This window comes from Archocentrus centrarchus, unplaced genomic scaffold (assembly GCF_007364275.1).
Source record: "Archocentrus centrarchus isolate MPI-CPG fArcCen1 unplaced genomic scaffold, fArcCen1 scaffold_44_ctg1, whole genome shotgun sequence".
Classification (NCBI taxonomy): Eukaryota; Metazoa; Chordata; class Actinopteri; order Cichliformes; family Cichlidae; genus Archocentrus; species Archocentrus centrarchus.
The window spans coordinates 1,984,772-2,011,110 of NW_022060270.1; the positions used below are offsets into that span (position 1 = coordinate 1,984,772).

At 44.5% G+C, this 26,339-nt stretch overlaps 1 protein-coding gene across 1 annotated transcript in view; it reads right to left on the reverse strand.

Annotated features, from left to right (window-relative positions):
• dicer1 (dicer 1, ribonuclease type III) overlaps positions 1 to 25,451 on the reverse strand; it is a 38,249-nt gene extending 12,798 nt beyond the window's left edge. The window contains exons 1-22 of the mRNA XM_030724985.1: positions 25,296 to 25,451; positions 22,248 to 22,350; positions 21,813 to 22,012; positions 21,203 to 21,365; positions 20,946 to 21,076; positions 19,795 to 19,929; positions 19,548 to 19,708; positions 17,943 to 18,108; positions 17,280 to 17,752; positions 16,418 to 16,550; positions 15,145 to 15,387; positions 14,878 to 15,032; positions 14,002 to 14,131; positions 13,797 to 13,872; positions 13,569 to 13,708; positions 7,596 to 7,775; positions 7,265 to 7,478; positions 7,017 to 7,170; positions 6,695 to 6,877; positions 2,419 to 2,524; positions 1,470 to 1,645; positions 253 to 1,018 (exon numbers count right to left, since the gene is read on the reverse strand). Coding sequence (XP_030580845.1) covers positions 253 to 1,018; positions 1,470 to 1,645; positions 2,419 to 2,524; positions 6,695 to 6,877; positions 7,017 to 7,170; positions 7,265 to 7,478; positions 7,596 to 7,775; positions 13,569 to 13,708; positions 13,797 to 13,872; positions 14,002 to 14,131; positions 14,878 to 15,032; positions 15,145 to 15,387; positions 16,418 to 16,550; positions 17,280 to 17,752; positions 17,943 to 18,108; positions 19,548 to 19,708; positions 19,795 to 19,929; positions 20,946 to 21,076; positions 21,203 to 21,365; positions 21,813 to 21,926 — 3,999 coding nt within the window. The 5' untranslated portion in view covers positions 21,927 to 22,012; positions 22,248 to 22,350; positions 25,296 to 25,451. The remainder of the gene's footprint in view (positions 1 to 252; positions 1,019 to 1,469; positions 1,646 to 2,418; positions 2,525 to 6,694; positions 6,878 to 7,016; positions 7,171 to 7,264; positions 7,479 to 7,595; positions 7,776 to 13,568; positions 13,709 to 13,796; positions 13,873 to 14,001; positions 14,132 to 14,877; positions 15,033 to 15,144; positions 15,388 to 16,417; positions 16,551 to 17,279; positions 17,753 to 17,942; positions 18,109 to 19,547; positions 19,709 to 19,794; positions 19,930 to 20,945; positions 21,077 to 21,202; positions 21,366 to 21,812; positions 22,013 to 22,247; positions 22,351 to 25,295) is intronic.
• Between the last annotated feature and the right edge of the window lie 888 nt (positions 25,452 to 26,339).

Here is a 26,339-nt window from a genome sequence, read left to right on the forward strand (position 1 = left end):
CGCAGTCAGTTGTAATGGAACATGAATGGAACAGAGTAGAGTCGAGTAGGCACCAGTGGAAAAGAGGCAAATGCGTGTCTGCAATGACATTCTGCTAATGGTGACTGCTATACTGTTACAAAGTATACAAAAGGCATCATTTATTCATTTATTTAAAGCATGCAACTGTGCACATGCATGCATGGCCTCTGCCTGACTGCTGCTACTCTATGGGAAACACTGGATGGTTCTGAGCAATAGGAAGCATCTCACCTTCTTGCTGCGCATGTAGCTGAGACGTCCTTCGTGAGCGTCCGGGTAGGTACAGAACAGGTAGGTGGTGATGGCATGCTTCAGGAAAGAGTCGCCAAGCATCTCCAGCCTCTCCAGGTTGAAGCCGTCACTGGCATTTGAAAGGGTCAGGGCCTGCAGGATGAGACCTGGGTTGGGCCCCAAGTTCTTGGGGGAGTCTCCCGCCTGGGATCTATGTTGGGGGGCTGCAACAACATCAGGAGAAGGTGCTGTGGGAGTGTTGGGACCCGTGGCTGCTCGGCTGCAGATTGAGGTAGCTTTGTTTGTGTGGTTTGAAGTCCTCCCTGGTGTACATTCATCACTAGGCTGTGGAGGACTGGAGCTGGGCTTCTTCAAGCTGTGAGGGGGCTGCACAGGAACTGAGGTAGTGGTTTGTATTGATTTGGAGCTCTGCAGCATAGCAGAGCTGGGCTGGGAGCATTGGCAATTATCACTGTGGTGAAGGTGCTCATTTTGGTTGCAGTCGTCATCACAGCTAGTGACGAAGGCAGTGCCATTAGTTAGGTTCCTGGTGCAGGAGGCTTCTTCCGAAACAAAAGCCATGAAAAGCCCCTGCTCAGGCATGGAAGAGTGCTCAACACCGGGCAGTGTTAGGGAACAGGGATCAGGGCTTACAGTCTCTTGGTGCTTACAGTGACTGTCACCGTCCTCACTGCAGAACTCAGGACAGGAGATGAACGTTTTGCTGTCAATAGACCTTTTCCAGCCAAAGTCCAAGTTTGGATATCTGGCACAGACAGAGCATCGACACATTAGAACGTTCACACACAAGATGTCAGGAAACAAGAAACAAGGTTTTATGAATACATGAGTACACATTCACAACATTAACCACTAACTTTTTAAGTAAATAACATTATTTAGTTATAATGCAAATCCTGAAGGGAAACTCTGGATCTAGGCATTCATGCGGATGCCACTCAAGTTCAAAATTCTAACAACTTTCTCACTAAATGAGCCAATTTTAGTACGTAGCAGGAATAAATGTGCAGTTTGAGGAGACCAGCATTTATATAGTCCTTTTACAGTAAAATCCAAGCCACAGTTACCCACTTGCATGGCACTTTATTTACCACACACTCCTCCTATGGCCAGTTTAATTTGAATGCTCCAATATTATATTTTATCTGAATCAGCGTGGAGGCGGACTTTTGGAAAGTTGCGTATGTAACAGCAACCTGAAGTCAGGCGGGAGGGTCTGAACTCCCACTCCAGCTTCACTGGCTGTCTGGGCTCTGAGCTCCTCAGCAGTCAGCAGGCAGTGGAGGCGGTAGAGGATGCTGGGCAGACACACTGCTTTTCTCCACAGGGAGGCTGGAATAGGGTGGATGGCACACAATTCTGGAACCAGGATCTGAAAATCACAACACATCGGAATTGTTGGATCCCAAAATTAAACAGGAACTAAGGAGAAGGCGGTTCTAGCTCGGTACTGAACGACCGATTGTTAGTGCTAATGGCTGCGCTGCTAGCTAACTCTGATGACAGCAATCCATTCCAGTAGCTAACAGTGGAAATTCTCAGCCCGGAGTGACGGCACCTCAGCAAGGCGCAGCACCGGGTGATCAGGTGCTAGCTAGAACCCTGCCTGAAACCACACTGCTGTATTAAATACTGCACCTTAGGCACTAGTATTCAATAAATCAACCTGTGGGGCTGGAACTGATCCTAGCTGTCATAAGGTGAGAGGAAGGCTGCAGCCTGCACAGGTCAGCAGTATGGTACAGAGATGTTACACAAAGAGACAGACAAGCATTCACCTCTACAGCCAATTCAGAACCACCAGTTCACCCATCATGCATGTCTGTGGACTGTAGGAGCTGGAGAGAACCCACGTTAGGAGTTCTCTCGGGGTACTCTGGGTTAACACAGGGACAGGAACCCAGGAGCTTCTTACTGTGAGGTAACAATTCTAACCACCACACCACTGTGCCATGTAGTAAAGTAGTAACTAGAAACCTAAAATAAACACTAATGAAATACGAACATTCACATGTCTCTTCATACACAAAATATTTACTGATTAGTTTCCTACAGTGACTTCTAATTCAAAAGGAAACAGCATATATTCCGCTACAATCTAAGGTGAGGCAGAAGAATTAATCATCTAACAGAGGCAGCGAGTACCTGTTTGTTCTGCAGACTCTCCCACTTGGCCTTCCTCTTCTCTGCGCTGCTGAGGGGCAGGGCTTTACCCTTCTGGTTTAGGTGGCGAGGGGTTAACAGGTTCAGTCTGAGCCAGGACAACAGCCAAAGTTATGGAAACATGCAAAAACAAAATAATGTTGATATCTGAGAGTTTGAAAATCTGATCATCGTGCTGAGCATTTCATATTTATATATAAACCAATCAGGCATAACATTATGACCACTGACTAGTGAAGTGAATAACACTGATTATCTCTTCAGCATGGCACCTGTTAGTGGGAGGCATATATTCAGGAGCAAGTGAACATTTTGTCCTCAAAGTTGATGTTAGAAGTAGGAAAAATGGACAAGTGTAAGGATGTGAGCAAGTTTGCCAAGAGCAAAAGTGTGATGGCCAGACAACTGGGTCAGAGTATCTCCAAAACTGCAGCTCTTGTGTGGCGTCCCAGTCTGCAGTGGTCAGTATCTATCAAAGTGGTCCAAGGAACAGTAGTGAACCAGCGACAGGGTTACGGGAGGCCAAGGCTCACTGAAGCACGTGGGGAGCGAAGGCTGGCACCTGTGGTCCGATCCAAGCATGAGCTACTGCAGCTCAAACTGCCAAAAAAGTTCATGCCAGTTCTGAGTTTGTTGTGTATCGGGCTGCACAGCTGCAGACCAGTCAGGGTGCACATGCTGACCCCTGTCCACCACTGAAAGTGCCAACAATGGGCACGTGAGCATCAGAACTGGACCACAGAGCAAGAAGGTGGCCTGGTCTGATGAATTACGTTTTCTTTTACATCCTGTGGATGGTTGGGTGCATTCAAACTGCAGAAAGCAATCAGACTGAGGCAGTGTGATGCTTTGGGCAATGTTCTGCTAGGAGACCTTGGGTCCTTCCATCCATGTGGATGTTACTTTGACACGTACCACCTACCTAAGCAGTGTTGCAGACCATGTACACCATTTCATGAAACCTGTATTCCCTGATGGCTGTGGCCTCTTTCAGCAGGATAATGCACCCCGCCACAAAGCAAACATGCTTCATGGCCTCCAAGTTTCCCAGATCTCAATCCAACTGAGCATCTGTCTGATGTGCTGGACAAAGAAGTCTGCTTGAGGGAGGCCCCACCTCACAACTTATAAGAAGTAAAGGATCTGCAGCTAACTTCTTGGTGCAGATATCACAGCACACCTTCGGGGTCTAATGGAGTCCTCGACGGGTTGGGGCTGGTTTGGCAACAAAAGGGGCACCAACACAATATTAGGCAGGTGTTCATAATGTTATGCATGATCAGTGTATACAAAGTATTAAACATGTTTGCCTGCTGACCTTCTTTTTTAAATGATGGACAACATTCCACACTTCTTTGGATTAAATATAGAGTTCCCAGAAAGAGTTAGAAACAACATCAGAGCTTTACTGCCGTGTTATGAGAACAAGAAACAAAACACCAAAGACTCCACAGCTGCCCATAAAATTACTCAGTTGCCCAATTTCTGTTGACCCTGTGAAAATAGGGTTTGTCCAAATACTTATGAACCTGACTCTAGGCCAGTCATACTCATCTCACGGCCCGCGGGCCAAATCCGGCCCGTGATTGGCTGGTGACCGGCCCGCGGCCATTTCTTGTAATTGCTCAAAATTAAAATAATTTTCCCTTTTATTGTGTAACAAATGCTGAATAATTCCCCCTTGTGTTCACAAAGTGAACTGTCTGTAAGACAGAATCATTAGTTTGTACACGGCCCTTTAGGTCCTAATGATTTGGGCCTTTAAGGTAGTGAACAGTTTGCGCAGGTCAAGAATCACTGCTGATCTGCGAGGAAAAGACGTGTCCTTAAATGAATATCTTGGCAAAAATTGAGTGAGGTTAGTAAGCGGAGAAAAGTTGACGTCGAAAACAGACAGTTTAATAACAAATGGACAGATGATTTTGCATTCATTTTGCCACCTCATGCCAATGCAAAACCGTTGTGTTTAATTTGCCAAAAGACAGTTGCTGTATGCAAAGTTGCTAACATTAAGCGGCATTACGAGTCAAAACATGCTAGCTTCAGTGCAGCTTTCCCGGTTGGTAGCATTGCACGAAAAGACAAGACTGAGGCCTTAAAGTTGTCTTATGCTACCGCATCAACAATCTTGACGACTTCCACTACTGCTGCTGAAAAAGCCACCGCTGCTTCACTGCGTGTAACCTGGGAGCTGGCTAAAAAGGGCAAGCCATTTGTGGACGCTGAGCCTGTGAAAGTGTGCACTTTGGGAATCGTGGAGGAGTTGTTTGCCGGTGACAAACACAAAGATGACATCGTTAACCGCGTGAAGCAGGTTCAGCTTTCGGATTCAACGGCGGCACGGAGACTAGAAACTTTGTATGAGGACAGTTTTTCTACTTTACTTGCTGAACTGAAGTGTATGGATTACATGTCAATAGCTATGGACGAGTCTACAGATGCAACAGACACTGCACAGCTGTCCGTGTTTGTGAGATATTTTAACGGGGAGCTTTTCAAAGAGGAGCTGCTGTGCCTTTTGCCCATCAAGAGCAATGCAACAGGTGAGGCCATGTACAATTCTATGAAAAGTTTCTTTGATAAGAATTCTCTGGAGCTGGATAAAATCAACCTCCTTGTAACGGACGGTGGGCCATCTATGATAGGACGAGAGAGGGGCTTAGCATCACGTCTCATAGCGGACCACCCCACAGTTAGTTCACTACACTGCATCATTCACCAGACGGTGTTGTGTGCCAAACTGTCTGGTGAAATGAAAGGAGTGATGGACACAGTGATCAAAATTGTAAATCACATTCGCTCAACTTCAAGTTTACCGCACCGGCTTTTCAAAATGCTACTACAGGAGCAAGAAGCTCAATATTCAGACCTACTACAGCACAATGATGTCAGATGGCTGAGCAGGGGGCGAGTCCTACAGCGCTTCTTTGCACTGCGCAAAGAAATCACAGAATTTCTTTCCGGTCAAAAAACAAAGAAAGCAGATGAGTTCTCTCAGTTTATGCAAGATCAGGAATCTGTGGCTCTGGTTGCATTTCTGTGTGATATCACTAATCACTTGAACCATCTTAACCTGCAGCTCCAAGGTGGGGATTCGAATGTGGGAGAGCTCTTTGAAAAAGTGAGCGCTTTTCAGACAACCTTGGGCGTATTCGTGATGGACATAGAGGGGAAAAAACTTCACTTCCCTACCCTGCGTGATGTTCCTACAAATGGGATTGTGCTGTCACGAATGGTAGCACTGTTAAAAAATCTGTCAGAGAACTTCAGATCGCGGTTTCACAACTTCAAAATCCCACAGCAACTGCTACTGTTTGTGCGCAACCCGTTCGCCGTTGCTGTCACCGGGAGCTGCCCAGCAGAGGCAAAAAACGCTGTGCCTGCTATCAGTGAGGGCGCTTTCCAGCTGGAACTGGTCCAGATGCAGGCTAATGATGTCCTAAAAGCCAAGTTCAGAGAGGAGAGACTGTGTGAATTTTGGGCACACTCTGTTCATCAGTATCCGAACTCTAAAAGACTCGCTATATACATTTTGACAATGTTCGGATCCACTTACATATGCGAGTCGGGGTTTTCAGTGATGAATCTAATTAAGGACAAAAAGCGCAATAGACTCACCGACTCACATCTCAACCAGTGCTTGCATATTGCCTTGACCTCTCAGAAACCAAACTTCAGTAAGCTCTCAAAGGAAATGAGATGTGTTACCTCACATTAAGCATGTAGTCAGTAACTAATAGTATGTGATGCATGAAGAGGTTAAAACATAAACATCTGATTACATACCTGTGCTGTCTGTTCCAAACTTTAAAATAACTGAAATATAGTAAAGCAGTTTTTTTTTTTTTTTAAATTGTATTTCTGAACTATTCCAACATTTGGTGGCTTGCACTGTGCAGTTATGTGTTTAATATATTTTATAAACAGCTTTCACACCAAAAGAGCTGAAATATGTTCATTCTATGCCTAAGAACTGTTAATAATCATTTTCATTTTTGAATTTGTCCAATATTTGCCTGCATAATAGGAAACGTTCCAGCTATGCTGTTCAAGATGGTTCAAAATATATCTTGCTGAATTGCAGTGGAGCTAATAAAATGCATCAAAATATGAGCACAAGCTATCAGTCTTTTTTAAAGTTTGCTCATTTTATATGAATGTAGTTTAATGGCTGGCCCTCGGCCACTTCTCATTTTCCAAATGTGGCCCTCGGCTAGATCAAGTTGAGTATCCCTGACCTAGGCTTTGTGCAACTGACCTGGAGGAGGTGTGGTCTACGTCCAGGAGTGGCTGGTTCAGGTTAGACAAGTCCAGGTTGTACTTTGTTTTGTAGTACTCAGCAAAGGTCTCATACTCTGGTGAAGGAAACTTGCTGAGTGGCGTCAAGTCTGTGTACACATCAGCAACATAGAAGCGATGAGGCTGGTCGAAGTTGCGATACCTGGAAAGGAGAAGCGAGAACATTATTATGCAGTTAGAGTCAGTTTGTTCCTTATACATCTGAAGCATTAACTGACAGAAAAGGTGAAACTGCAGATTTCTCAGTAACTATCCAGTAAAGTAATCTGGTGCTCCACTACCTTGGAATGATGACAGCATCCTGGTAGTCCTCCAGCTTAAAGGTGAAGGGGTTCTGCTTGGTGTACTGAGTGGTAGGAATGCCAGTGCGGGCCTCAGACTTCTCAATGTCCTCCATGAACTTGAAATCCATATCTAGTGTGCTGGAGTCCCCAACTGAAGAAGCCAAGAGAGCAAGAAAGAACAAAAGACGGTTAAACATCTTAACACATGTCGAACGGGCATCTAACATGCTTGACTGAGTACTCACCAACATTCAGAGGTAGAACGCAGTAAGCAGAGTCAGCCAGCGTGGGCATGAACTCCAGCGCGGGTTTCTCCAGGCGGAGGATGTGGGAGAAAATGTACTGGTGGAGACGCGTTATGAGGTCAAGCTGGGCAGTGGTGAGTGTGAAGCCAGACTTCTGCAGCTCAATGGAAATTGTCACCTCACCGGAACGAGTGTACACCGGAAAATGGGGAATCTGGATGAAAGGACAGCTGGTTATTTATAGGTATAAGCTTCTATTAAGGTGTACCAAACTAAAAAGAAGCATTGTGAAGCACTGAGGCAGTCAGATAAAGGTGGGGTAGCAACGTACTCGAGGTATGGGTTTGGCAGTCAATATACCGAAGCACCTGGTGGTGTCCTCTGGTGGGTAGAGCTTCCTTCTACGGAAATTGAGCTCATCGGGGAGAGGGGTGGTGAGCACCATCCCAATCACATATAAGTAGTAGGTCTGCTCTGGTACAGCATAACAGTCACGCAGACACTCTGGTATCTGGAGATGGCAGAAGAAGTATAATAAAAATACAATACTACACAAAAGTCTTGAGACACCCCTCATTTGTGTTCTTCTATGAAAATGGGGAAATAGGTGCTGTGATTTACTGAAAGCATACATGGAAATACAGTATATAAGGCAAAAACAGAGTTTGGACAATTCTAATGAGCTTGAAAGTCAATATTTGGGATGACCACATTTATTATTCTAATTCTTTATTCTCATCTCCGCTCTTTACAGATGATGTGGTCCTTTTGGCTTCATCAGGTGGTGGCCTCCAGCTCACACTGGAGTGGTTAGCAACCAAGTCTAAAGGAGCAGGTATGAGAATTCGCACCTCTAAGTCTAAGGCCATGGTCTGCAGCCAGGAAAGGGTGGAGTGCCCATTCTGGGTCAGGGATGAGTTGGGATCTTGTTCACAACTGTGGGGAGATGGGAGCAGGAGACTGACAGACAGATTAGGACCATGGTTGCAGTGATGTGGATGCTCCACCGGTCCATCGTGGTAAAGAGAGAGACGTTTACCGGTCAATTTATGTCCCTACCCTCACCTATGGTCACAAGCTTTGGGTAGTGACCAAAAGAACAAGACTGCAGAAAGAAGCAGCAGAAATGAGTTTCCTCTGAAGGGTGGCTGGCCTCTACCTTAGAGACACGGTGAGAAGTGCAGTTATTCAAGTGGGGCTCAGAGTAGAGTCGCTATTCCTCCACATCAAAAAGAGCCAGTTGAGGTGGTTCGGGCATCTGACTAGGATGCCTCCTGGGTGCCCCTTGAGTGAGGTGCTCTGGGCATGTCCTACTGGGAGGAGGCCCCGGAACAGACCCAGGGCATGCTGGAGAGATTATCTCCAGGTGGCTGGAGGGAGAGAGGTCTGGGCTTCTCTGCTTAGGCTGCTACCTGGCTCCGGGTGGGTGAGTGGGTGGATGGATGTTAGATTAGTTAGATTCTCTCTCAGGTCCTGTGTCAGGTCTTTGTTGGATTTCTTAAGGGCATGATTTTCAAATACTGTTCATCTATTATAATTTTTTTTCTAGGCCTGCAACTTGTCCTCCACCTGGATGGTTTCCTCAATGTTTGTTTTAAGGTCACACTCCACACTATGTCATGTCTCTTTGGTTGAATCTATGAACAAGAGCATTGATGAGTGGGTACCAACACTCAGCTGTTTTGGATTTGTAAGGGGGGGGCACAAGAAAAAGGGTGAAAAGCACAAAAGGGTGCAAAAACATTTTCTGCACAAACAAAAGCACCATACAATCACATTCATGAAAAACACACAGGAAATGCCCCAAACATAGAGTTGGGCAACGTATGTCTCCTACAAAAGAAAAGAACCTGTTTATTGTTCAACATAAAATTATGCACATGGTAGACTGTAATTATACAGTGCAGCGTTTGTGTAACTTCAACTGTGTACATACTGACAATAATGAAGTAAGGTAATGTGTTCCACATGCAGGACACAAAAGCTCAATGTATTCAGGATACTAAGGATAAATATGGGAGATTTTTAAGGTCAAGGTTATTTGAGGGCGAAGGTCATGGGTAAGTACCTCAATTGAGAGGTCTTACTGTAAGGTAGAAGAGATGAGTGTAAGAAAGAATGTGGCTGTAAGTTAATGTCCAAAATTACTGTAGAAGGTCAAGGTCATGGGCAAATACCTGCTTTGAGAAGGAATACTGTTGACTGCACTTCAAGTGTGGAAAATTTGTTTCGAAAAAGAAAAATTAAAGGCAATGATAAAAAAAAAAAAACAGAATCTATGGCCAAGCTGTAGTGACTAAAGTTAAAGTTTTAGTGGAATTTCAAAGTCAAAAAAGGGGATAAATAAGTAAAAATGCATGATTGAGTTATGACTGGTGGTCAGCATGCAGCCCTTGTGACAGAGAACACTTGTGTAAAGTTTGGGTGGTCTAGCTCAACATAGCCAAGGGTATGTCACTAGCTCGACTTGCCAGAGATGAAACAGGTCGACAGGAATAAAGTGATTCCCTAAGTAATGGTAACCAATTAGGTGGTTTTGCAACAGGCCACTAGTAACAAAGTGTCTAAAGATACAACTGCACCCCTTAAAAGAAGAAGTACATAGTGACTTCTTTTACAAATACAATTCTAGGAGTCTAAACACCAGGACAGATAACCCTATATGGAACCATCTGATTAAAATCTGGTATGAGGTGCATCAGTGTCTGGACCTGAAAATGGGACTTTCACCTAGAACACCTTTAAGACAAAACAAACTTATTCCCATGTCCCTAAATAATAAGATTTTGGACACATGGTACTCTAAAGGAGTTCAACGTCTTTTTATGTCATTTGAACACCTGAAGAGGAAATATGACTTGTCCAATCAAACCTTTTATTGCTCTCTCCAGCCAAGATTCTTTTTGAGGGCTAATTTGGGTCCCGATATGATTCTGCCTCTGTTGAATGATACTGAAAGATTGCTTTGTGAAGGGAATGCATCTAAATTCATTTCTAAAATGTATTGTCTCTTGTTGAATGAGAGCCCCAAACCAGGTCTATATAAAATCAAAATTAAAATGGGAAGTAGATCTCGAGGTCACAATCGATGAACAACTCTGTTCTTATTTATGTTATAAGAGTGTGTCGGCAACTATTAATTCTCGGTAAAGGTTGATTAACTACAACTTCTTATATCAACTATATTTAACCCTAGAAAAACTACATTCATTTAAATCCAAATTACCAGAGATGTGCTTCAGAGATAGGGACCTTTTTGCACAGCACTTGGTTGTGTAAAAAGGTGATCCCCTTCTGGCATGATATCTGTTTTACATTAACCAATATTTTAAAAATTAATATTTCACCAGATCTGGAACTTTGTTTACTCTGGAATATTGGAAGTTTAAAGGGCTCCCTAAAAAATTGGCATCAAACAGATGACCGCTTGCTAGTGTTAATGGCCGCACCCACTTGCAAACTGTGATCATAGCGATCTGTTCCGATAGCTAGCAGGCGATCAACCTTAGCCAGAACCCTGCATTCCATAGAAACACGTTAGCGATGATGCTCCTGTTTCAACCTAACATGTCCTTTACTGCAGTTTGCCTTTGCCCCTCCAAAAAGTCCAAATGCTCACCGAGCACCAGCTGTTGAGGCCTGAGTGGAGAACATAAACTGAGGTTAACCTATCTGAAACGTCTGGTTAAACCTCAAGCTGATACGTGCTCGCAATAGTAACTCTGCTCTGAAAGCAACTGTAGTAGATGTAATTAATATTGTATATCACATCAGATTTTGGTGGATGAACTGCTTTTAAAACACTTTTTAACCCCTTAACTGGCCGCTCCAAAATCACCAAAAACGCCTGAAAAAGCATACCCAAATTAAATCAGCTGCTGTTCCTGAACTCTTTGGAGTACATGCAAAAGCTTGGTGTCTTTGTGAAGAAGACAACCTATATTTTTCATTTTTGCAGTCAAAAATGCTGTAACTGTAATGAGTATGTAGCTATTAAGTTTTGAACACAGAAAAATTAGACAATTTTTGCCTCGCCTAGATTTTTCCTGTTTGTTTTCATGTAACTACACACTGAGTGTAGAAGGTATGGATTGGAAAAGATAATGAAGCTGTGAATGAACGAAGTCTTTTAAACATGGACTTCAAATTTTATCAAGATAGAACAAAAACCTACTGTTTTGTAAAGGTTTTTGTGTCTTCATGTCCAGGCGTGGTCTCACATGTGCCATTTGGAGACTTGGCTGTAACTCCTCAATGCTTCAACATACAGTCATCAATGAGGCTCTAATCAAAGATACTACCCTGAGGAGTCCTCTGCTATACACAAAGTTACCGATTAATTATAATTATAGACATAAATCAGAGGTTGCCCTAATTTGTAAAAGAAGGAAAATGTTAGGCCTTCATTCACAACCCCCCCCCGTCTATTTTCAGTGATTCCTTCACACACACAAAATAAATAAACTGTATATTGATCAAAAGTTACAGTAAATGTAAACACTACATATACACATAAAATAAAAAAAAACAATCCTCCCAATAGTCCTTCTCTGATACACAACTTACAGCCCCCTCCCAAACAAATACCCCCACAATCAAAACAGCGTACACAAAGCATAAAACTTAGTGGTCAAAAAAAGCTCTGAGCCACTGACCTCCTCATCCTGCCATAATAAACGTTATAAAGACCCCCATGAAAGCCTCATCGAGACCTGTAACAACCTTCCCTGCCCCCAACACTGCTCTTGTAAATTTCCATATGTAAAGCACACACACACAATATAAATGGCGTAACAACAGCGTACGGTGATATTTTCTGTGTAATGGTGCATGTCAAGCTCACCATTACATACACATTTACATCTAAACGGCATATAATACGAGGACGAGCCGAGAATAAAACATAACACGTACCATGAATCGCCTTCAGAGTAACAGCTGTTCGTTCGTGGGATTTTGCAGCGATAAAACCGGTCGAATCAGTGACGAAATCCTCTAATAAATAATAATCCACTCTCGTGAGTCATTTAGTCACTTCTTTGAATAAATATAGTCTGTTTTTGATGCATTCTGACAATCTGTTGGTGAGAAAAAGTATTGTAAACACTGTTTACGTACAACAGTGCACACACTCTTACTTCCTGCTCAGTTTCACGCACGGAGGACGCACTGAGTACACAGGGAGTTTATGGTTTATGTGAAAACCCACCCCATAGCGCCATATACCCACGTGTCAGGAATTTTATTGGCTATACACAGGGCTTTCAAATTATGCCGGCGGCAGGCACATTTTCCACCTACTCCACCACTCTGCGCCATCTACTCTTTAATTTTCCTAAAAAAAAAAAAATGTTTGCACCGCCTGCCGTCTCCATTTCCAGCACCATGTGGACGCATGTTGCAATATTTACGTTCTTTCAATCTGAGCCATTTGATTGGTTCACAACTGCCATGTGACTATTCATATCGTCTGCTGCCGTCATGGCTTCGGTCTCGGTCATAAGGCGCCTGCTGCTTTGGCATGCCCCCCTGCTACTCCAAAACAATTTGAAAGCCCTGCATACATCTGTGGTTTTGGATTTTGGGTCAGAGTCCACCAATCAGAACGATTGGAGAACATTTGGGGGCAGGTCCAGAAAAGTCACATGATGCTGTCTGCTTATTATTGGCTCTGGAAAACCCATTTCATAACACAATTGGCCCAATGAGTTGTCAATCCAATCTGAGCGTCCAGTCTGTCATATAAAAGCATTGTGAGAGCGGACTGCAGCGTTACTGTGACGCTATGAGGCTTCAAATTCAGAAAGCACTATAAACGGCCCAAGGACGGGCCGCTGCCAGTTAATAGATTAAACTCTTGGATTTATATTTTATATTTTGATTTTTAGCTAGTAGTCCATGCTCGTATGCCTTCTCATCTTTAAAGCCTTGCCTGTGTATACTACTAAGACTTCCTTAAACAGCTGAGAGAGCGCCAGGTGTTGTCGAGGCTGGATATTGGTCCACTGGAGTGCATCTGGCCAGCTGTTCCATACTGGTGCAGCTGTGTATTGGAATTTCCCACATCACACAGGCTGGGTCTGCGGGAATCTAATTAAATTATGCACAATGCCAACAATCCCACAGTGAAATTCAGACCAGAAGGACTTCTGACAAAATTCATAAACTGCTACATCCTAAATGAGTGCTTGACTCAGTAAACTGGTTCAGGCAAGTTCTCCCTGCATCATCAGGCATACTAAAGCCTGGGTGACTGCCTACATCACATTAGGCTTCGCTCTTGGTTGTAATGAGCTTGACATACGGCTTTAGGGTAGCACTGCCTTCTCTTTGTAGAACCGGGCCGGCCTGGGACGCTGGTCTCCTCCTCGTCATGAAGATCGAGTTCCTCCTCGTATTTCACCGTCTCCTTCCCCACTGGCATCAGGTGATCATCCAGTTCACCTAAGAAGGAAGAAGCAAAAATAAAACAAAGACCAAAAACAAGATTGTTCTTTACCACGACTTTTTAAGATTTCTACTCTGGTTTTACCTATTTTGTGGAGTTTCTCACAGCATACTAGTGCAACTGCTTTCTCTGCCAGTCTGGCACAGTTCATCACAGGCCCCTGTAAAAATCAATAAAATTACAGAGAGAAGCTGTAACACGAACCGTTCTTCATAAATATAAAGGAAAGGAGCTAGTCAAATGTATTCCCCTGGTATTAATCTTTGAAATTGCAGATATGCTTCCTCACCTTGACAGGAACTCGCAGAGGGGAGTTTATGGGTAAGAAGAGTGTAGACTGGAAACGTCCGTCAGTCTCTACAGTTTTGCATTTTGGCGCTAAGTGTGTGAAAGGGTCACTGGGCAGCCGAGCACAATACCTGAACACCATGGAAACGAAGGTTTTTTAATATTTGCGTCACTACTTTGAAAGCAAATTAAAACAGACATACTCTGCACAGCTGAGTGGAAGGACATTGATACAGAGCTCTGCTAGTGTTGCTGACCACTCAAAGTACTTGAGAGACCACATTTGCCGTTACAAAAAAGAAAAAAAAAAAAAAAACATTAAAATAATAAATAATAAACTTAATGCTAAACACTAAAGCATTTTTTCACTTTGCACAGGCATTTGTAGCCAATTTAGAATAAACGTGTGAACTGTGAGGGGGGAGGAAAGGCCACCGTGCACAAACAGATCATGACAACTCCTCATTCCTTTATTACAAAACTTGAAGGCTGATTGGATGGCGATGAGCTACTGTGCATTCAGCTCTTCCCTTCTGTTTGCTCTGATTCTCAGTGCTTATAAATACTGGATTATACCGTGGACTTTCTAACGATCCTCATGTACACCTTTCTCTATTGTTATGCTCTGATTCCAGCTATATTTAGATGTAAAATGATCACTCAGAGAAAAAGCAGCAGTAGTTACTCGTGTATACGTTAGCTGCCTGCAGGCAGTCCTCTTTCTGGAGGAGCCGAGGGCGGCAGCAGCTCATGGAAATTTAAAGTGACACACTGAGCCCGTCTGGAGCAACAAGCAGATCGGAACAGTAACTGAAAGCACTTGGACCTGGAAATCCACACCGTGAGGGCAGACTGTACCTGAACAACAAAAGCACACCTGTTAATGTGTCCGATGGATGTATTGATGGTGACCCGGGGACCTCCGTCCTCAGATCGGAGAACATACGGTGGGAGGATGTTGTCGTCATCCATCACCTGTTCCACTTCAAACTCACCCACCTCCACTGACTTGGAGCACTTATTCCTTAAGATCTGTTTGAGAGAAAGTTCGATCATCTGGACCTCGTTTCTGATGGTCTGACACAGATATAAGCCATAAACAGACTAAGCATCTCAGTCTCATCAGATAAAGAGAAGACGTTACTTTTTCTATAGCCTTGTATGTATTGAGATCTTCTTCGAAGGCTTTGGTCCTCCCAGTGTCAGCCAGCATGATGTAGTTTGAGACAGGAGCCCGAGCTCTGCCTTTGGATTGGACGTAGGACCTGTACTCTGTAGGCAAGTCAAATCGCACCACCAGGTTACACTTTGGAATATCGACACCTTCCTCAACGATGCTGGTGGCAATCAGCAGATTGGTTTCATGAGCCCGGAATTTGCGAAGAACCTGCGGGGGGGGGGGGGGGGGGGGGGGGGGGGGTGAGTTTAGTCTTATTGTTCAGTAAGTGATAAAAAAAAAAAAAAAAAAAAAAAAGACTAAGCATTTAGCACCGTATTCACAGTGTTTCTATATCATTTCATTTTCAAAAATCACAGTTTCTTATATTCAGCATCATTTCTTCCTGCAGTTTCTCATCAGTCAACAAGCGACAGTGTCTGAATAGATTCTGCACGTTAATATGCACCTGGAGACAAGGCACAGCTTCAATGGGCTGCTTTTAGCCCGAGTACTAATGAGCCATCCTGTTTCAGCAAGCTCTGACTGGATGAAGGTAAACAGTCTCCACGAAGAGCAAAAGAATAAACACGTCTGCGTTCTTAGAGAAACACTTTCTACTCCACATGAAACACTTCACACAGCATGTCTCACACACGTCTAACTGCTTTCTGTCTAGCACGCGCACACGCACACACACTCTCCAACGAATGCATCAGGTGAACCTCGGGGTTCAGTATCTTGCCCAAGGATATTTTAGTGTGCAAATTGGAGCAGCCAGGGCTCGAACCACCAACCTTCCAATTAATAGATGACCTACTCTACCTCCTGAGCTACAGCCTCCCCCAGAATGCAATCTCAAAACTACTGGCAACAAAATATCTTTTTTTAATGCATAGCGCACATTTTCCCCAGCTACAGCAGCAGCCAGGTTATACTGGCTGTTGTGCAGCAGCTCAGTCATTAGACATTAACCCTTAAGTTCCCAGATTTCTGAAAAGCACCCAACAGCAAAGGGCTGGAAGGAGAAAGTGCCAGGGTGTCACCATGTGTGATATAACAGTAAATGCTGGCTCAGCAGAAGTAGAGAAAACAATCAAATAATAAACCGTCAGGACCAGTTTTAGGCTCCTCACAACAGGTTGGTCAGCTGAGAATGACACGTTACACTGAGGGGAGCCCCCTCGCTCAGAGGAACCACCTGGAAGCTAATGTGAGAGTGTATGGTAATGGAAGACTGACATTTCCAAGTTCTTCTTACCTCTTCTTGCTTCCTGAACTCCACCTCCATCTGCTTGTTCCGGGCCTGGTTCTTGCCAATGCTGTGGCCGGTGATGAAGTTGCTGCTGATGTAAGCCAGCTCTGGGTCCTGCTTCCCTGCCTCCTTGATAAGACTGGGGAAAAACAGTGTGATAACTCATCGAGGACAAACAACGCAGTCATGTAAGAGACACACTATCAGTGAGAACGTTTATGCTTTATGATTATGCACAGACTACCTGCTGCACATAATCTAGATTCAATTTGGAGAATTTAGCCTGAGACACCAACACACTGACCCTGAGACGCTAGGGATTCTTTGTTCTATTTCAAAGCTACCACAGCTCAGCTAGCCAACACATCTCAATGGCCTCCTGTTGCCCTTATTGGTTTTTAAAAACACCTCAGAAAAATGTAAAGAACCAGAGAAACGTTTAATTAATGTTTTATTAGTGTTCAGCTGATATCACCACTTGTGTCCACTAATTACCCACTATGTTAGGCAGATCATTCGCTGCCATAAGTGAATGACATCAACCCCAGAACACCAACACGAGTTCAGTAACAACCACACGGTGAAAATCACCTGACGCTGCTGTTCTAGGGTTAACATGATGCAGTGCAGTCCTACCAGTGTCCCTCTGAGGGTGCAGCATCGCCTGCTACAGTGACCAGATTCTGTCAACAACCCCCCACACACACACACACACACACACACACACACACACACACACACACACACACACACACACACACACACACACAACCAGCCTCTCCACTGAAGCTCATGTTTAGCAGGGCAAGTAAGAACCATTTGTACATGTCCATAACTCACACACACAATCACACAATACAGTTCCTACCGATTGAGGACAACTGCTGTGTAACGCCTCTCCACAAAGATGATCCCACACAGGATGTTGGTGAATGGAGAGGGAAAATTAGCTTCAGGCCTCTCTTTGGCCTCCACCTCCTCATCCTCATCGTCGTCCTCAGAGTCGCTCCAGGACACATAGTTGTCCTGGTTGCGGTTGTTGTACCACTCCACGCTTTCAAACTGCTGCCGCTCAAACGGCTTATATTCGTGCAGGATCTCCAGCAGCCGGAGGACCTTTGGTGTGACAAACTTGAGGTCCAGGCAGGCGGGGGAGAAGTGCTCCTCACAGAGCGCGTGCACTTTGCGCAGAATGGTGTCTGTGAAGAGCAGAAACTTGCGGTTGAGCTCCTCCTGCTCATGTTTGATGTACTTTTGAAGCTCACGCACCATGATGCCTGCTGCCTTATCTGCACACCAGGGCCCCAGCACCTGCAGCACGGCCCGGCAGTCATTGAGGACCTGGAGTGGAGAGGACAGGACAGTCAACAAGTCCACAGAGTGAGCTGTTCCACAGACCACTGAGTCCAAGTGAAGTACAAAGAACCTGCGAATGTTCTCCTGCTGCTCTTTTCTGTTGTGAGTAATTCATCTTAAGACACACACAGACACACAAAATTGAGATACAGAAAGAATACTGTTTGAGTCTGACCTGCTTGGAGATGAATGTGGGATCACGGTCCTCTTTGACAGATATGTTACAATCATTCAGGAAGTGGAGCGCTTCACTGAGCTCCGCCTCCAGACGGGAGGAGAGGCCACTCTTGTCCACATAGGGACCGCAGTCCAGCACCACTTCTCTGGGCTGAGAGGCGTATCTGAAACATGACACATCGCACAGGTGTGAGCTTTTCACTGCCAGCTTGGCCGGCTTCACATTCTAGTTTTACTGATTTGTCTCACACTTTTGTGAGTTTGTTTTTCCTTCAATCTAACCAGACACACAGTAACACAACAGTGAGTGAGTGAGTGGCCATTAAAGGCTCTATCACAAACACTGCACCAGCAGTACCTGTGCACTCTGAACCCTGACAGTGCTGCGGTCAAAGTTCACCTGTGTTCAATGTTGTCACGTCTTTCCACACAACCGACAGAAACAAAGAATGACAGGGAGCATGCGCACACTGTACACACACACACACACACACACACACACACACACACACACACACACACCAGAGTGTAAGCGTCCTCTGAGGCAGCGCCCTCTCTGGGCGGTCTGTGCTGTGAAGGGAACAGTTGTGTTTTCTCTGTACACTCAGTTTGTGTACATTTGTAGTGCAGTGCAAAGTTCAGGCTTTTGTTATTTGCTCCATTTTAATAGACTTCAAACAATTTTGAGTATAATTACTTTATATTACTTTGGGGTGGCTGTAGCTCAGTGGGTAGAGCAGGTCACCTACTGACTGGAAGGTCAGTGGTTCAATTCCTGGCTACTGCAGGCTGCGTGCCAATGTATCCTTGGGCAAGATACTTAACCCCAAGTTGCTCTCCGACCGTTCCGTCGGAGTATGAATGCGTGTGAATGTTAGACGATTAAAGCACTTAGCTTAATTAATTAATCATGGAAGTGCTTGTATGAATGCGTGTGCATGGGGTAAATGTGAACGTGTTGTGTAAGCGCTTTGAGTGCTCATATCTGAGTAGAAAAGCGCTATATAAGAAATAGTCCATTTACCATTTACCATTTATTTTTATTTATGTGCATTCATTTTGTCTCTTGGCAACACTTTCTTTAAAGATTGAACACATTTGGGGGTCAACTCTGAAACCTAAATAAATAACTTAAATATTATCACTTTGACCTTCAGATCAATCTACTGACCGTGAAGGAGAGGTCAAAGGTCAAATGTGACATCTTTTTGCGGTGCTTTCTATATACTGACAGTGCAGCACACATGTAACAATCGTAGTCTCGTGTCAGTTTTGGACCAATAAACCGTGAAGCTGACCTTGGTGGATGTAAAACACTCTGCACCAAAACTTTGAGCTATCACTCAACTTATTTATTCAATTCAATTTTATTTATACAGCACCAAAACACAACTAACAGTCGCCTCAAGGTGAAAGCAAACACAAACCTTTTTGGCAGAAGGAAAAATGACAGACACCACAGCAGCGGCACAGCACAAATTTTGGGCAATTGACCGAAGCGTTCAGCACAGCACACGCTGCTTACTGTGTGAAAGAGCTTTAAGACTAAGAAAGCATTAAAGCAATACAAACGCTCTAGAGCAGCAATAAAGCCAAAGCTTACCTATCCAGGACCACGAGGTCAGTGGCAGTCTCAGCATTGCTCTTAAGGATTCTTTCCAGATTCAGGATCTTCCGTTCCAACTCTGACGGGTCACACTTTCCATTCAGAATGGAGGCTGTGAGTCCCAGGATACGAGGAGTGTAGGAGCAGCCCTCAAACAGCTGCACACAGACAGGACAGCCAGGTCATTCACAATGATCCTGCAGCAATAAATGTAATCATATTTCCTTTGAGACTACAATCTCACCTTCATTATCTCACAGTAAGGGTGCTCTGTGATGGCCAGGTGACAATCATCAAACACCACCAAGTTGATCTTTGACAACGGTAAGATCTGATTCCTCAGAATATGAAGGAATATGTGGCAAGTCATGACCAGCACCTTAGAGCAAGTTGACAAGGGAAGAGAATATTAGCAACAGTGATGACAAGCATGGAGCAGCACTCCAGGGCTAAATGCTAATAGGGCTAAATGCTAATAGGGCTAGACCATAACTAGATTCTTTTTGAACTAAACTGACATAGTTAGAATATTGTTGATCTCCACATAGTCTGATGTTGCATTCCATAAAATGGACTTGTTTGTTTGTTTGTTTTTCCCAGTAATGCCAGGCCAGCGTTTGTGGCTCTCAGCCCTCCCCCCCCAGTCTTAAGCCTTGATTATGCTCTGCTGTGGACACGGACAGCTGCAGACTCCACGGCCAAGCAGTCATTCCTTTTATGTAGCAGTAGTAGTAGCAGTAGTAGTAGCCACTCCTGTTATGTTTCTGTGAAGTCTGCTGCTTGGGTGTGCATATGTAGTCAGTGTAATGTAATGTACACTGTCAGAGCCAAGTCTCTGCAGGCACACATTCACACACAGCCTCACATTTACTGTCTGATGATGAAATTTGGAGCCAAGCAGAGCCCGGCGGACTCACGAATGCAGAAAGCAGAGCTGAGGCTTTGGAGCATGGAGGCAGGGATGATGCTAGTTAACCAAATAACATAAACATGGATACCTCGTTTTTGTTTGCCTTGACACAGTACAGTTAAGTGTTTGAGAAAAAAACACTGATATCAGACAATATTCACTTTGATGGATGCTACTGACTTATTATGCAAATATGACGGCATTACAAAGATGTGTTTATCTTTCGGTTCCATCTGTGTGCAGATCTGAACCCTCTGTGAGCATTCATAGAAAACGTGCTGAAAGAAGCTAAAACAGTGACTTTCTATAAACATGTTCACTTAAAAGGAAAAAGGGTGAATAAACAAAAGGCATCAATCATCAGACATATTACAATATCAAACCAGTACTGCCCTCAGGACATTCCCTCCCAATCCACTTTCCTCTGTCAGCCTGTGTGGAACACCACACAACCCTGAATGCAACTACTGTGGACTGAAGCACACCTGATTCTCAGTGATCTCTCCACTCCACTGTTGGTCAGTCCACACCACGGTCGCCTCAAAATCTGTGTACTCTCCCACACTGAGGTCAGAGTGAGTCCTGACTGCAGCTGCTTGCTGAACTACAGATGAAGCTGCACAGACCAGAGATGCAGTAAAATACACCCACAATTTTCAAGTGCAACATCACACTAGTTGAATTTGAATACACAATGAGTTAAATTAATGACCTTCAGTCACAGAGTGAACTGCACAGGTACCTGTGTTCACCAGAAAAACAGTCCTCTTCGCATTTTCTTGGTAAGGTCCACGAATTTGGTGGGAGAGCTCTTTTGTTAGAAGTACTGCAATAAAAGTCTTCCCTGAGCCGGTATTCAAGCAGACGATGGTATTGCGTTCAAGAGCTGCTTCAAGAAGTTCTACCTGCAGAGGAGGATTCATGTTTAAAGAGATGGCTGAAACAAAAATGGAGGACAGTTCATCTTTGTGGTATTTAGAAACAGGAGATGATGATGTTTTTAAGGGCTGAGATGTTTCAGGGGCAGCCTGTTTTGTGTAACTTCAGTTATATCTGCCACCAACCCTTCAAAACAACTCAGCGAGCTCAAACCAGCTGCTCCTGCCTGCTAATGCCCGACAGTGCTGTGGTCAGGACACTGCTCAAGACCACAGAGTGGAGACTGGACACAGGGGTGTTAGACACCCCTGTGTCCAGTCTCCACTCTGTGGTCTTGAGCCATAGCAGCATGTTTTCTAGTCATTTATTCCACTCTGTGGTCTTGAGCCATAGCAGCATGTTTTCTAGTCATTTATTGTTATCAGCTAAAAACAAACATAACCATAAAATTCACGAGTGGTATTTGTGCTTGCCTGATATTTTCTGGGTGTATATATGTTATCGTGTATAGCCTCCTGCTGCCACGGAAGACCAAAGAAAGGCCCCATGGGTGAAGTGGCAGGGGTGACGAGCTGTAGGCCTGCCATGGTTCAAACAGGTGGAGGTGTGGGGGCTGGGCTCCTCCAGGCGTCCACTTTATCTCATTTCATCCTCCTCTTCTTTTAACAGTTCACTGAGAGCAGAAAGGAAAAGATTTTGTTAACGTGCTGCAAGACAGACAGAGGATAAGACTGTTTTCAGATATAAACACGTCAAACTGAAAACTTTATGAACTTTAATACCACAAAATTACTACAAAATTAAATTTAAAAACCAACTTGCAACAGCTTAACATCTGCTGAAAGAGAAAATGGCTGCTAGTATGGTGGAAATGCTAACATGAATGATGTGTTAGGAAATATACTTACAGATTACAGAATACTGGGATAGGCAGACAAATGTTAATCTGGGCTTCATGATAACACAGATCTCCAACTCTTGATGCTTTCCCACATTTGGCTCAAAACAGACCTGAGAACCAAAACCAGAACATTGATATGATCATGAATTTCAAACAGTTAAAATTCACACAACCCATAAATGAGAATCTATACAGCATCATTCACATTGGCTTAGCAGTCTAAGACTTGTTCTGCTACCCAGGAGTTTAGCAGCATGTTGTTATGCCTCACCACCAAACAAACGGCCCATATCAGGGACGCCTGAATTGTCCTGCTCTGCAAGAACAGCTGGGAGCAAATTAAGAGGGTAAAGCAGGTGCATGGCAGATGCTGACAGAGGTCCACAAAGGCAGGGAAGGAGGATTCATCACTGACTACTACCATCTTTCCAGCACATCCTTGTCGAGACCACCTGACTCTTCAGCCCTGCCAGCTCTAACCAATCCCAGCAGTCAGCTTGGTTTAACAAGCACTGCTTCCCATGGATGAAGCATTTTATATTTGATTATCAATTCAAACATATCCTGATACAACAAGCCTGAACTGAGTTCTGTGTTCCAAATTGAAGCCGGGCACACGAGTGATTCAAACACTGGAAGCCTCAACGTTTCACACAGTATGTACAAGATGTCAACATGCAGGTAAGGTAGAGAAGGTCAAACTCTGAGGCATTTGTAAACCAGCTGTGGACCTCTGTGTGGCTTATCATGTGGCAATGTCCACCTCAAAGCCACGCTGATCTAAAACAGCACGTGGAAGTTTGGAAAACAAACAGGCTGAAGAAACTGGATCAGTTACAGTGTCAGACAGCCAGGCTGCGGGCTGCTCTTGTTGGTTGTTTGTGCTGTTGTTGGTCCTTCAGCTCAGCTGCTGCTGTGGAGAGATCCACAGTCACAACATAGAAGAAACTTCTTTACAGTGAAGCAAAGTGTTAAAAACACTCGTGTCTGTCCACTTAAGTCACTGTCTGCGCTCCTGATGACAGTTTTTGATCACTGACTTTTATTGCACTTCTTCCCTTTTATGGTGAACTCCACTCTCACGCCCTCTCTTTTTCAGACCCACTTTTAGACCAATCAACATTCTACCTACACAGCAACACCACCTCCAGGCTGCCCCGTAGGACGACCCACAAGCATGTCTGCGATGGTTGTACGCCCTGAATCTTCTACAGACAGACCCTGGCTAGAACCCTGGTCCTGTGCAGGGGTTGATCGTCCAGCGCTGGGCCTTGCTGAGGTGTAGGCTGAGAATTTCAACAGTACAGAGTACAGAGTGCAGTCCAGAACAGATCAGTATTGTAACAGCTAGCTAGCACTGTGGCCATTAGGAATAGCAAGCGGTTGTTCGGTTTGGTACATTTACCAAGAGGGGACCCCGTCCTTCCCCAGTCATACGTCCGGTACCGAGATGTTTGTCTGTCTGTATTATGTTGCTTTAGTCTGACGCCCCATTTATGATTGCTGCATCAGTAGTGTCACATGACCACACCATCACGGTTTACAGTGCTGTGAAAAAGTGTTTCCTTACTGATTTATTTTTGTCACACTTAGACAAAAATAACCCAAGTAAATACAAAATGCAGATTTTAATGAAGCTTTATTTATTAAAAGGGGAACAAGCTATCCAAACCCACCTGGGCCATCCCTGAAAAAGTCATTGTCCCCTAAAACTAATAGCTGGTTGTGTCATCCTTGGCAGCAAAAGCTGCAATCACGCGTTTGTGACAACTGGCAACGGGTCAACAGGTTACCCAAAATAAATAAATACAAATATCCAATGACCCATAGCTCTCTGACTGATATAGGCTTGTTGACATCAATGGTCACAATAATAGCCAGATTGCTTCAAGTTAAAGTATGGCAATAGTAACTCAAAAAATAAATACACATATTACAACCAAGGTATGCAGAAGAGCGTCTCTGAGTCTACAACATGCTGAACCTAGACGTGCAGGGTGGGCTGGCAGCAGCAGAAGACCACACTGGGTGCTACTCCTGTTGGCTAAGAACAAGACCCTGAGGCACAGGCTCCCCAAAGATGGACAGAGGATTGGAAAAACGTTGCCTGGTCTGAAGAGTCTATGGTAGGGTCAGACTTGGCCTACACAACATGAAGCATGAACCCAGCCTGCCTTGTAGTGTTGCACTGGTGTGTGTGGGTGCTGTCATGGCATCTCACTCTATTTACTTCTGACATTTACTGATTTCTTGGGTCCATCTGTGCCAGATCATGTCAAAATAAATGAGAAAAAATAAAATCACAATTTGATCAAATTTCAGTCCTCTCGGGTCCCTGAAATGTATTGAACTGAGAGGTCGAGCCCAGCCTGTGGCATCCTCTGCACTTAGACACGCTGCTTAACTACACACCGCAGTGTGTGTTAGCTGGCTAGTTAGCGCCTAAATGCCGGATGTCTACCGATCATCAGCAGACAACTAGTCAAGTTGAACTCGATATTAAAGAAGTTTTAATAAATATCTGAATACTGGCAAATTCAATAAAACACTAAAAGCACGCGAGCACTTTAAAATCGCTGGCCTGAGAGCTGATAGCAAAGTACAACGATGGCTAATGCTAAGTTTGCCATGTTAACAAATGACTTATGGCAACCCTGTCTTAGCTGAACTATGATGGAAGAATCGGAGGTTCCTAAGAACCCGTAAGCATCGTAGCAAGCGTTACCGACTCAACAGACTCACATACTCTCAAGGGAAACCATTTCACAGCAGCTGAAGCATCGAGTGAACCTAGCACGGCTAGCAGGTGATAATGAGAGGCTCTGCGGTGTGGAGGGGCAGTAACAGGGCCGGCTGTTCGTGCGCTCACTCGGGGTTACAGGCAAAGCTGAAATATGGCTTCACCCCAAATTTACAGCGTTAAATGCAGTCAGGACGGTTACTGCAGCCACCATGCACCATCATCATGTCAGCCAGCCAGCTAACTGCTAACCAGGCCAACACACCAAAGCAGTATCTCCCAAAGACAAATAAAGCAGCTCGACAGTAAACTCACCGGGGTGTGCTTTTTGTTGATCAAACTCATCCGCTGGATGTTTTAATTGCCATTTACGTTCGTTGTCCCGATCTGGTAGCAACTCGCCCACGGGGGACCACTTCCTTTTACCTGGGCCTCTGCTACGACAAGACATCAACGTAAAGTACGCAGTCTGCAGTCAGAGAGCGCCGCGCACGTTCACTACCGCGAACGGGAATGGCGGTCCTCGCAGCAGCAGCGTGTAGGTCCGTCCGCCCCGAGGCGATCACATACGGACAAAACCAGAGCAGAGCCGCGCTGAGCACCTGTCCCCACTGACACTCTCACAGTTCATTCTTTTGTTGCGTTAGGCATTAATGCCGGCATACTCATATTTAGACCATAAATGAACAAAAACGGTGTCAAATGTAAATAATATAAAGCCTATTATTAATTGTAAATCACACCGAGACACATTAAATTTGACAGCACTGAGACCAGCAGAAGCCAGTCTGTGCTCCATCATCCTCATTTTAGACACTGTGGTAAACCCACTGGCCTGCTGCTGCCAGTGGTTCCAGTTTTATTGGATCTAGCATGAACTTATCAAGGGTTTGGCAAAGGCTTCTAACATTTTACCAAACGTTTTCAGTGGGTGGTAAGCCTGGACTGCAGGCAGAAGATCTGGCACCAAAACGGAACTATTTCTGAGCCACATGTTGGAATATCTGCAAGACGTGGTTTGGCATAGGCCCTGCGACAGGCTGGCGACCTGTTCAGGGTGTACCCTGCCTCTCACGTCTGACAGCTGGGATAGGCTCCAGCCCCCGCGACCCTGAACAGGATGAGCAGAAGCGAATGGATGGATGGATGGTTTGGCATAATCTTGCTGAATAAGCAAGGTCTTCCCTGTATGTTGCAGTTTCTCTTAGCCTGGAGGATGAGGAATCGTGCCTTACAAAGAGACTACAGTAGTTACATGTTTCTATTTGAGTTAGATTTGAAAAGAAAAAAGTATCACTGACGATTTGCCCTTTTTTTAAAAAAAATAATAAAAATAGGTGATAGGAGTATTAAAATTAA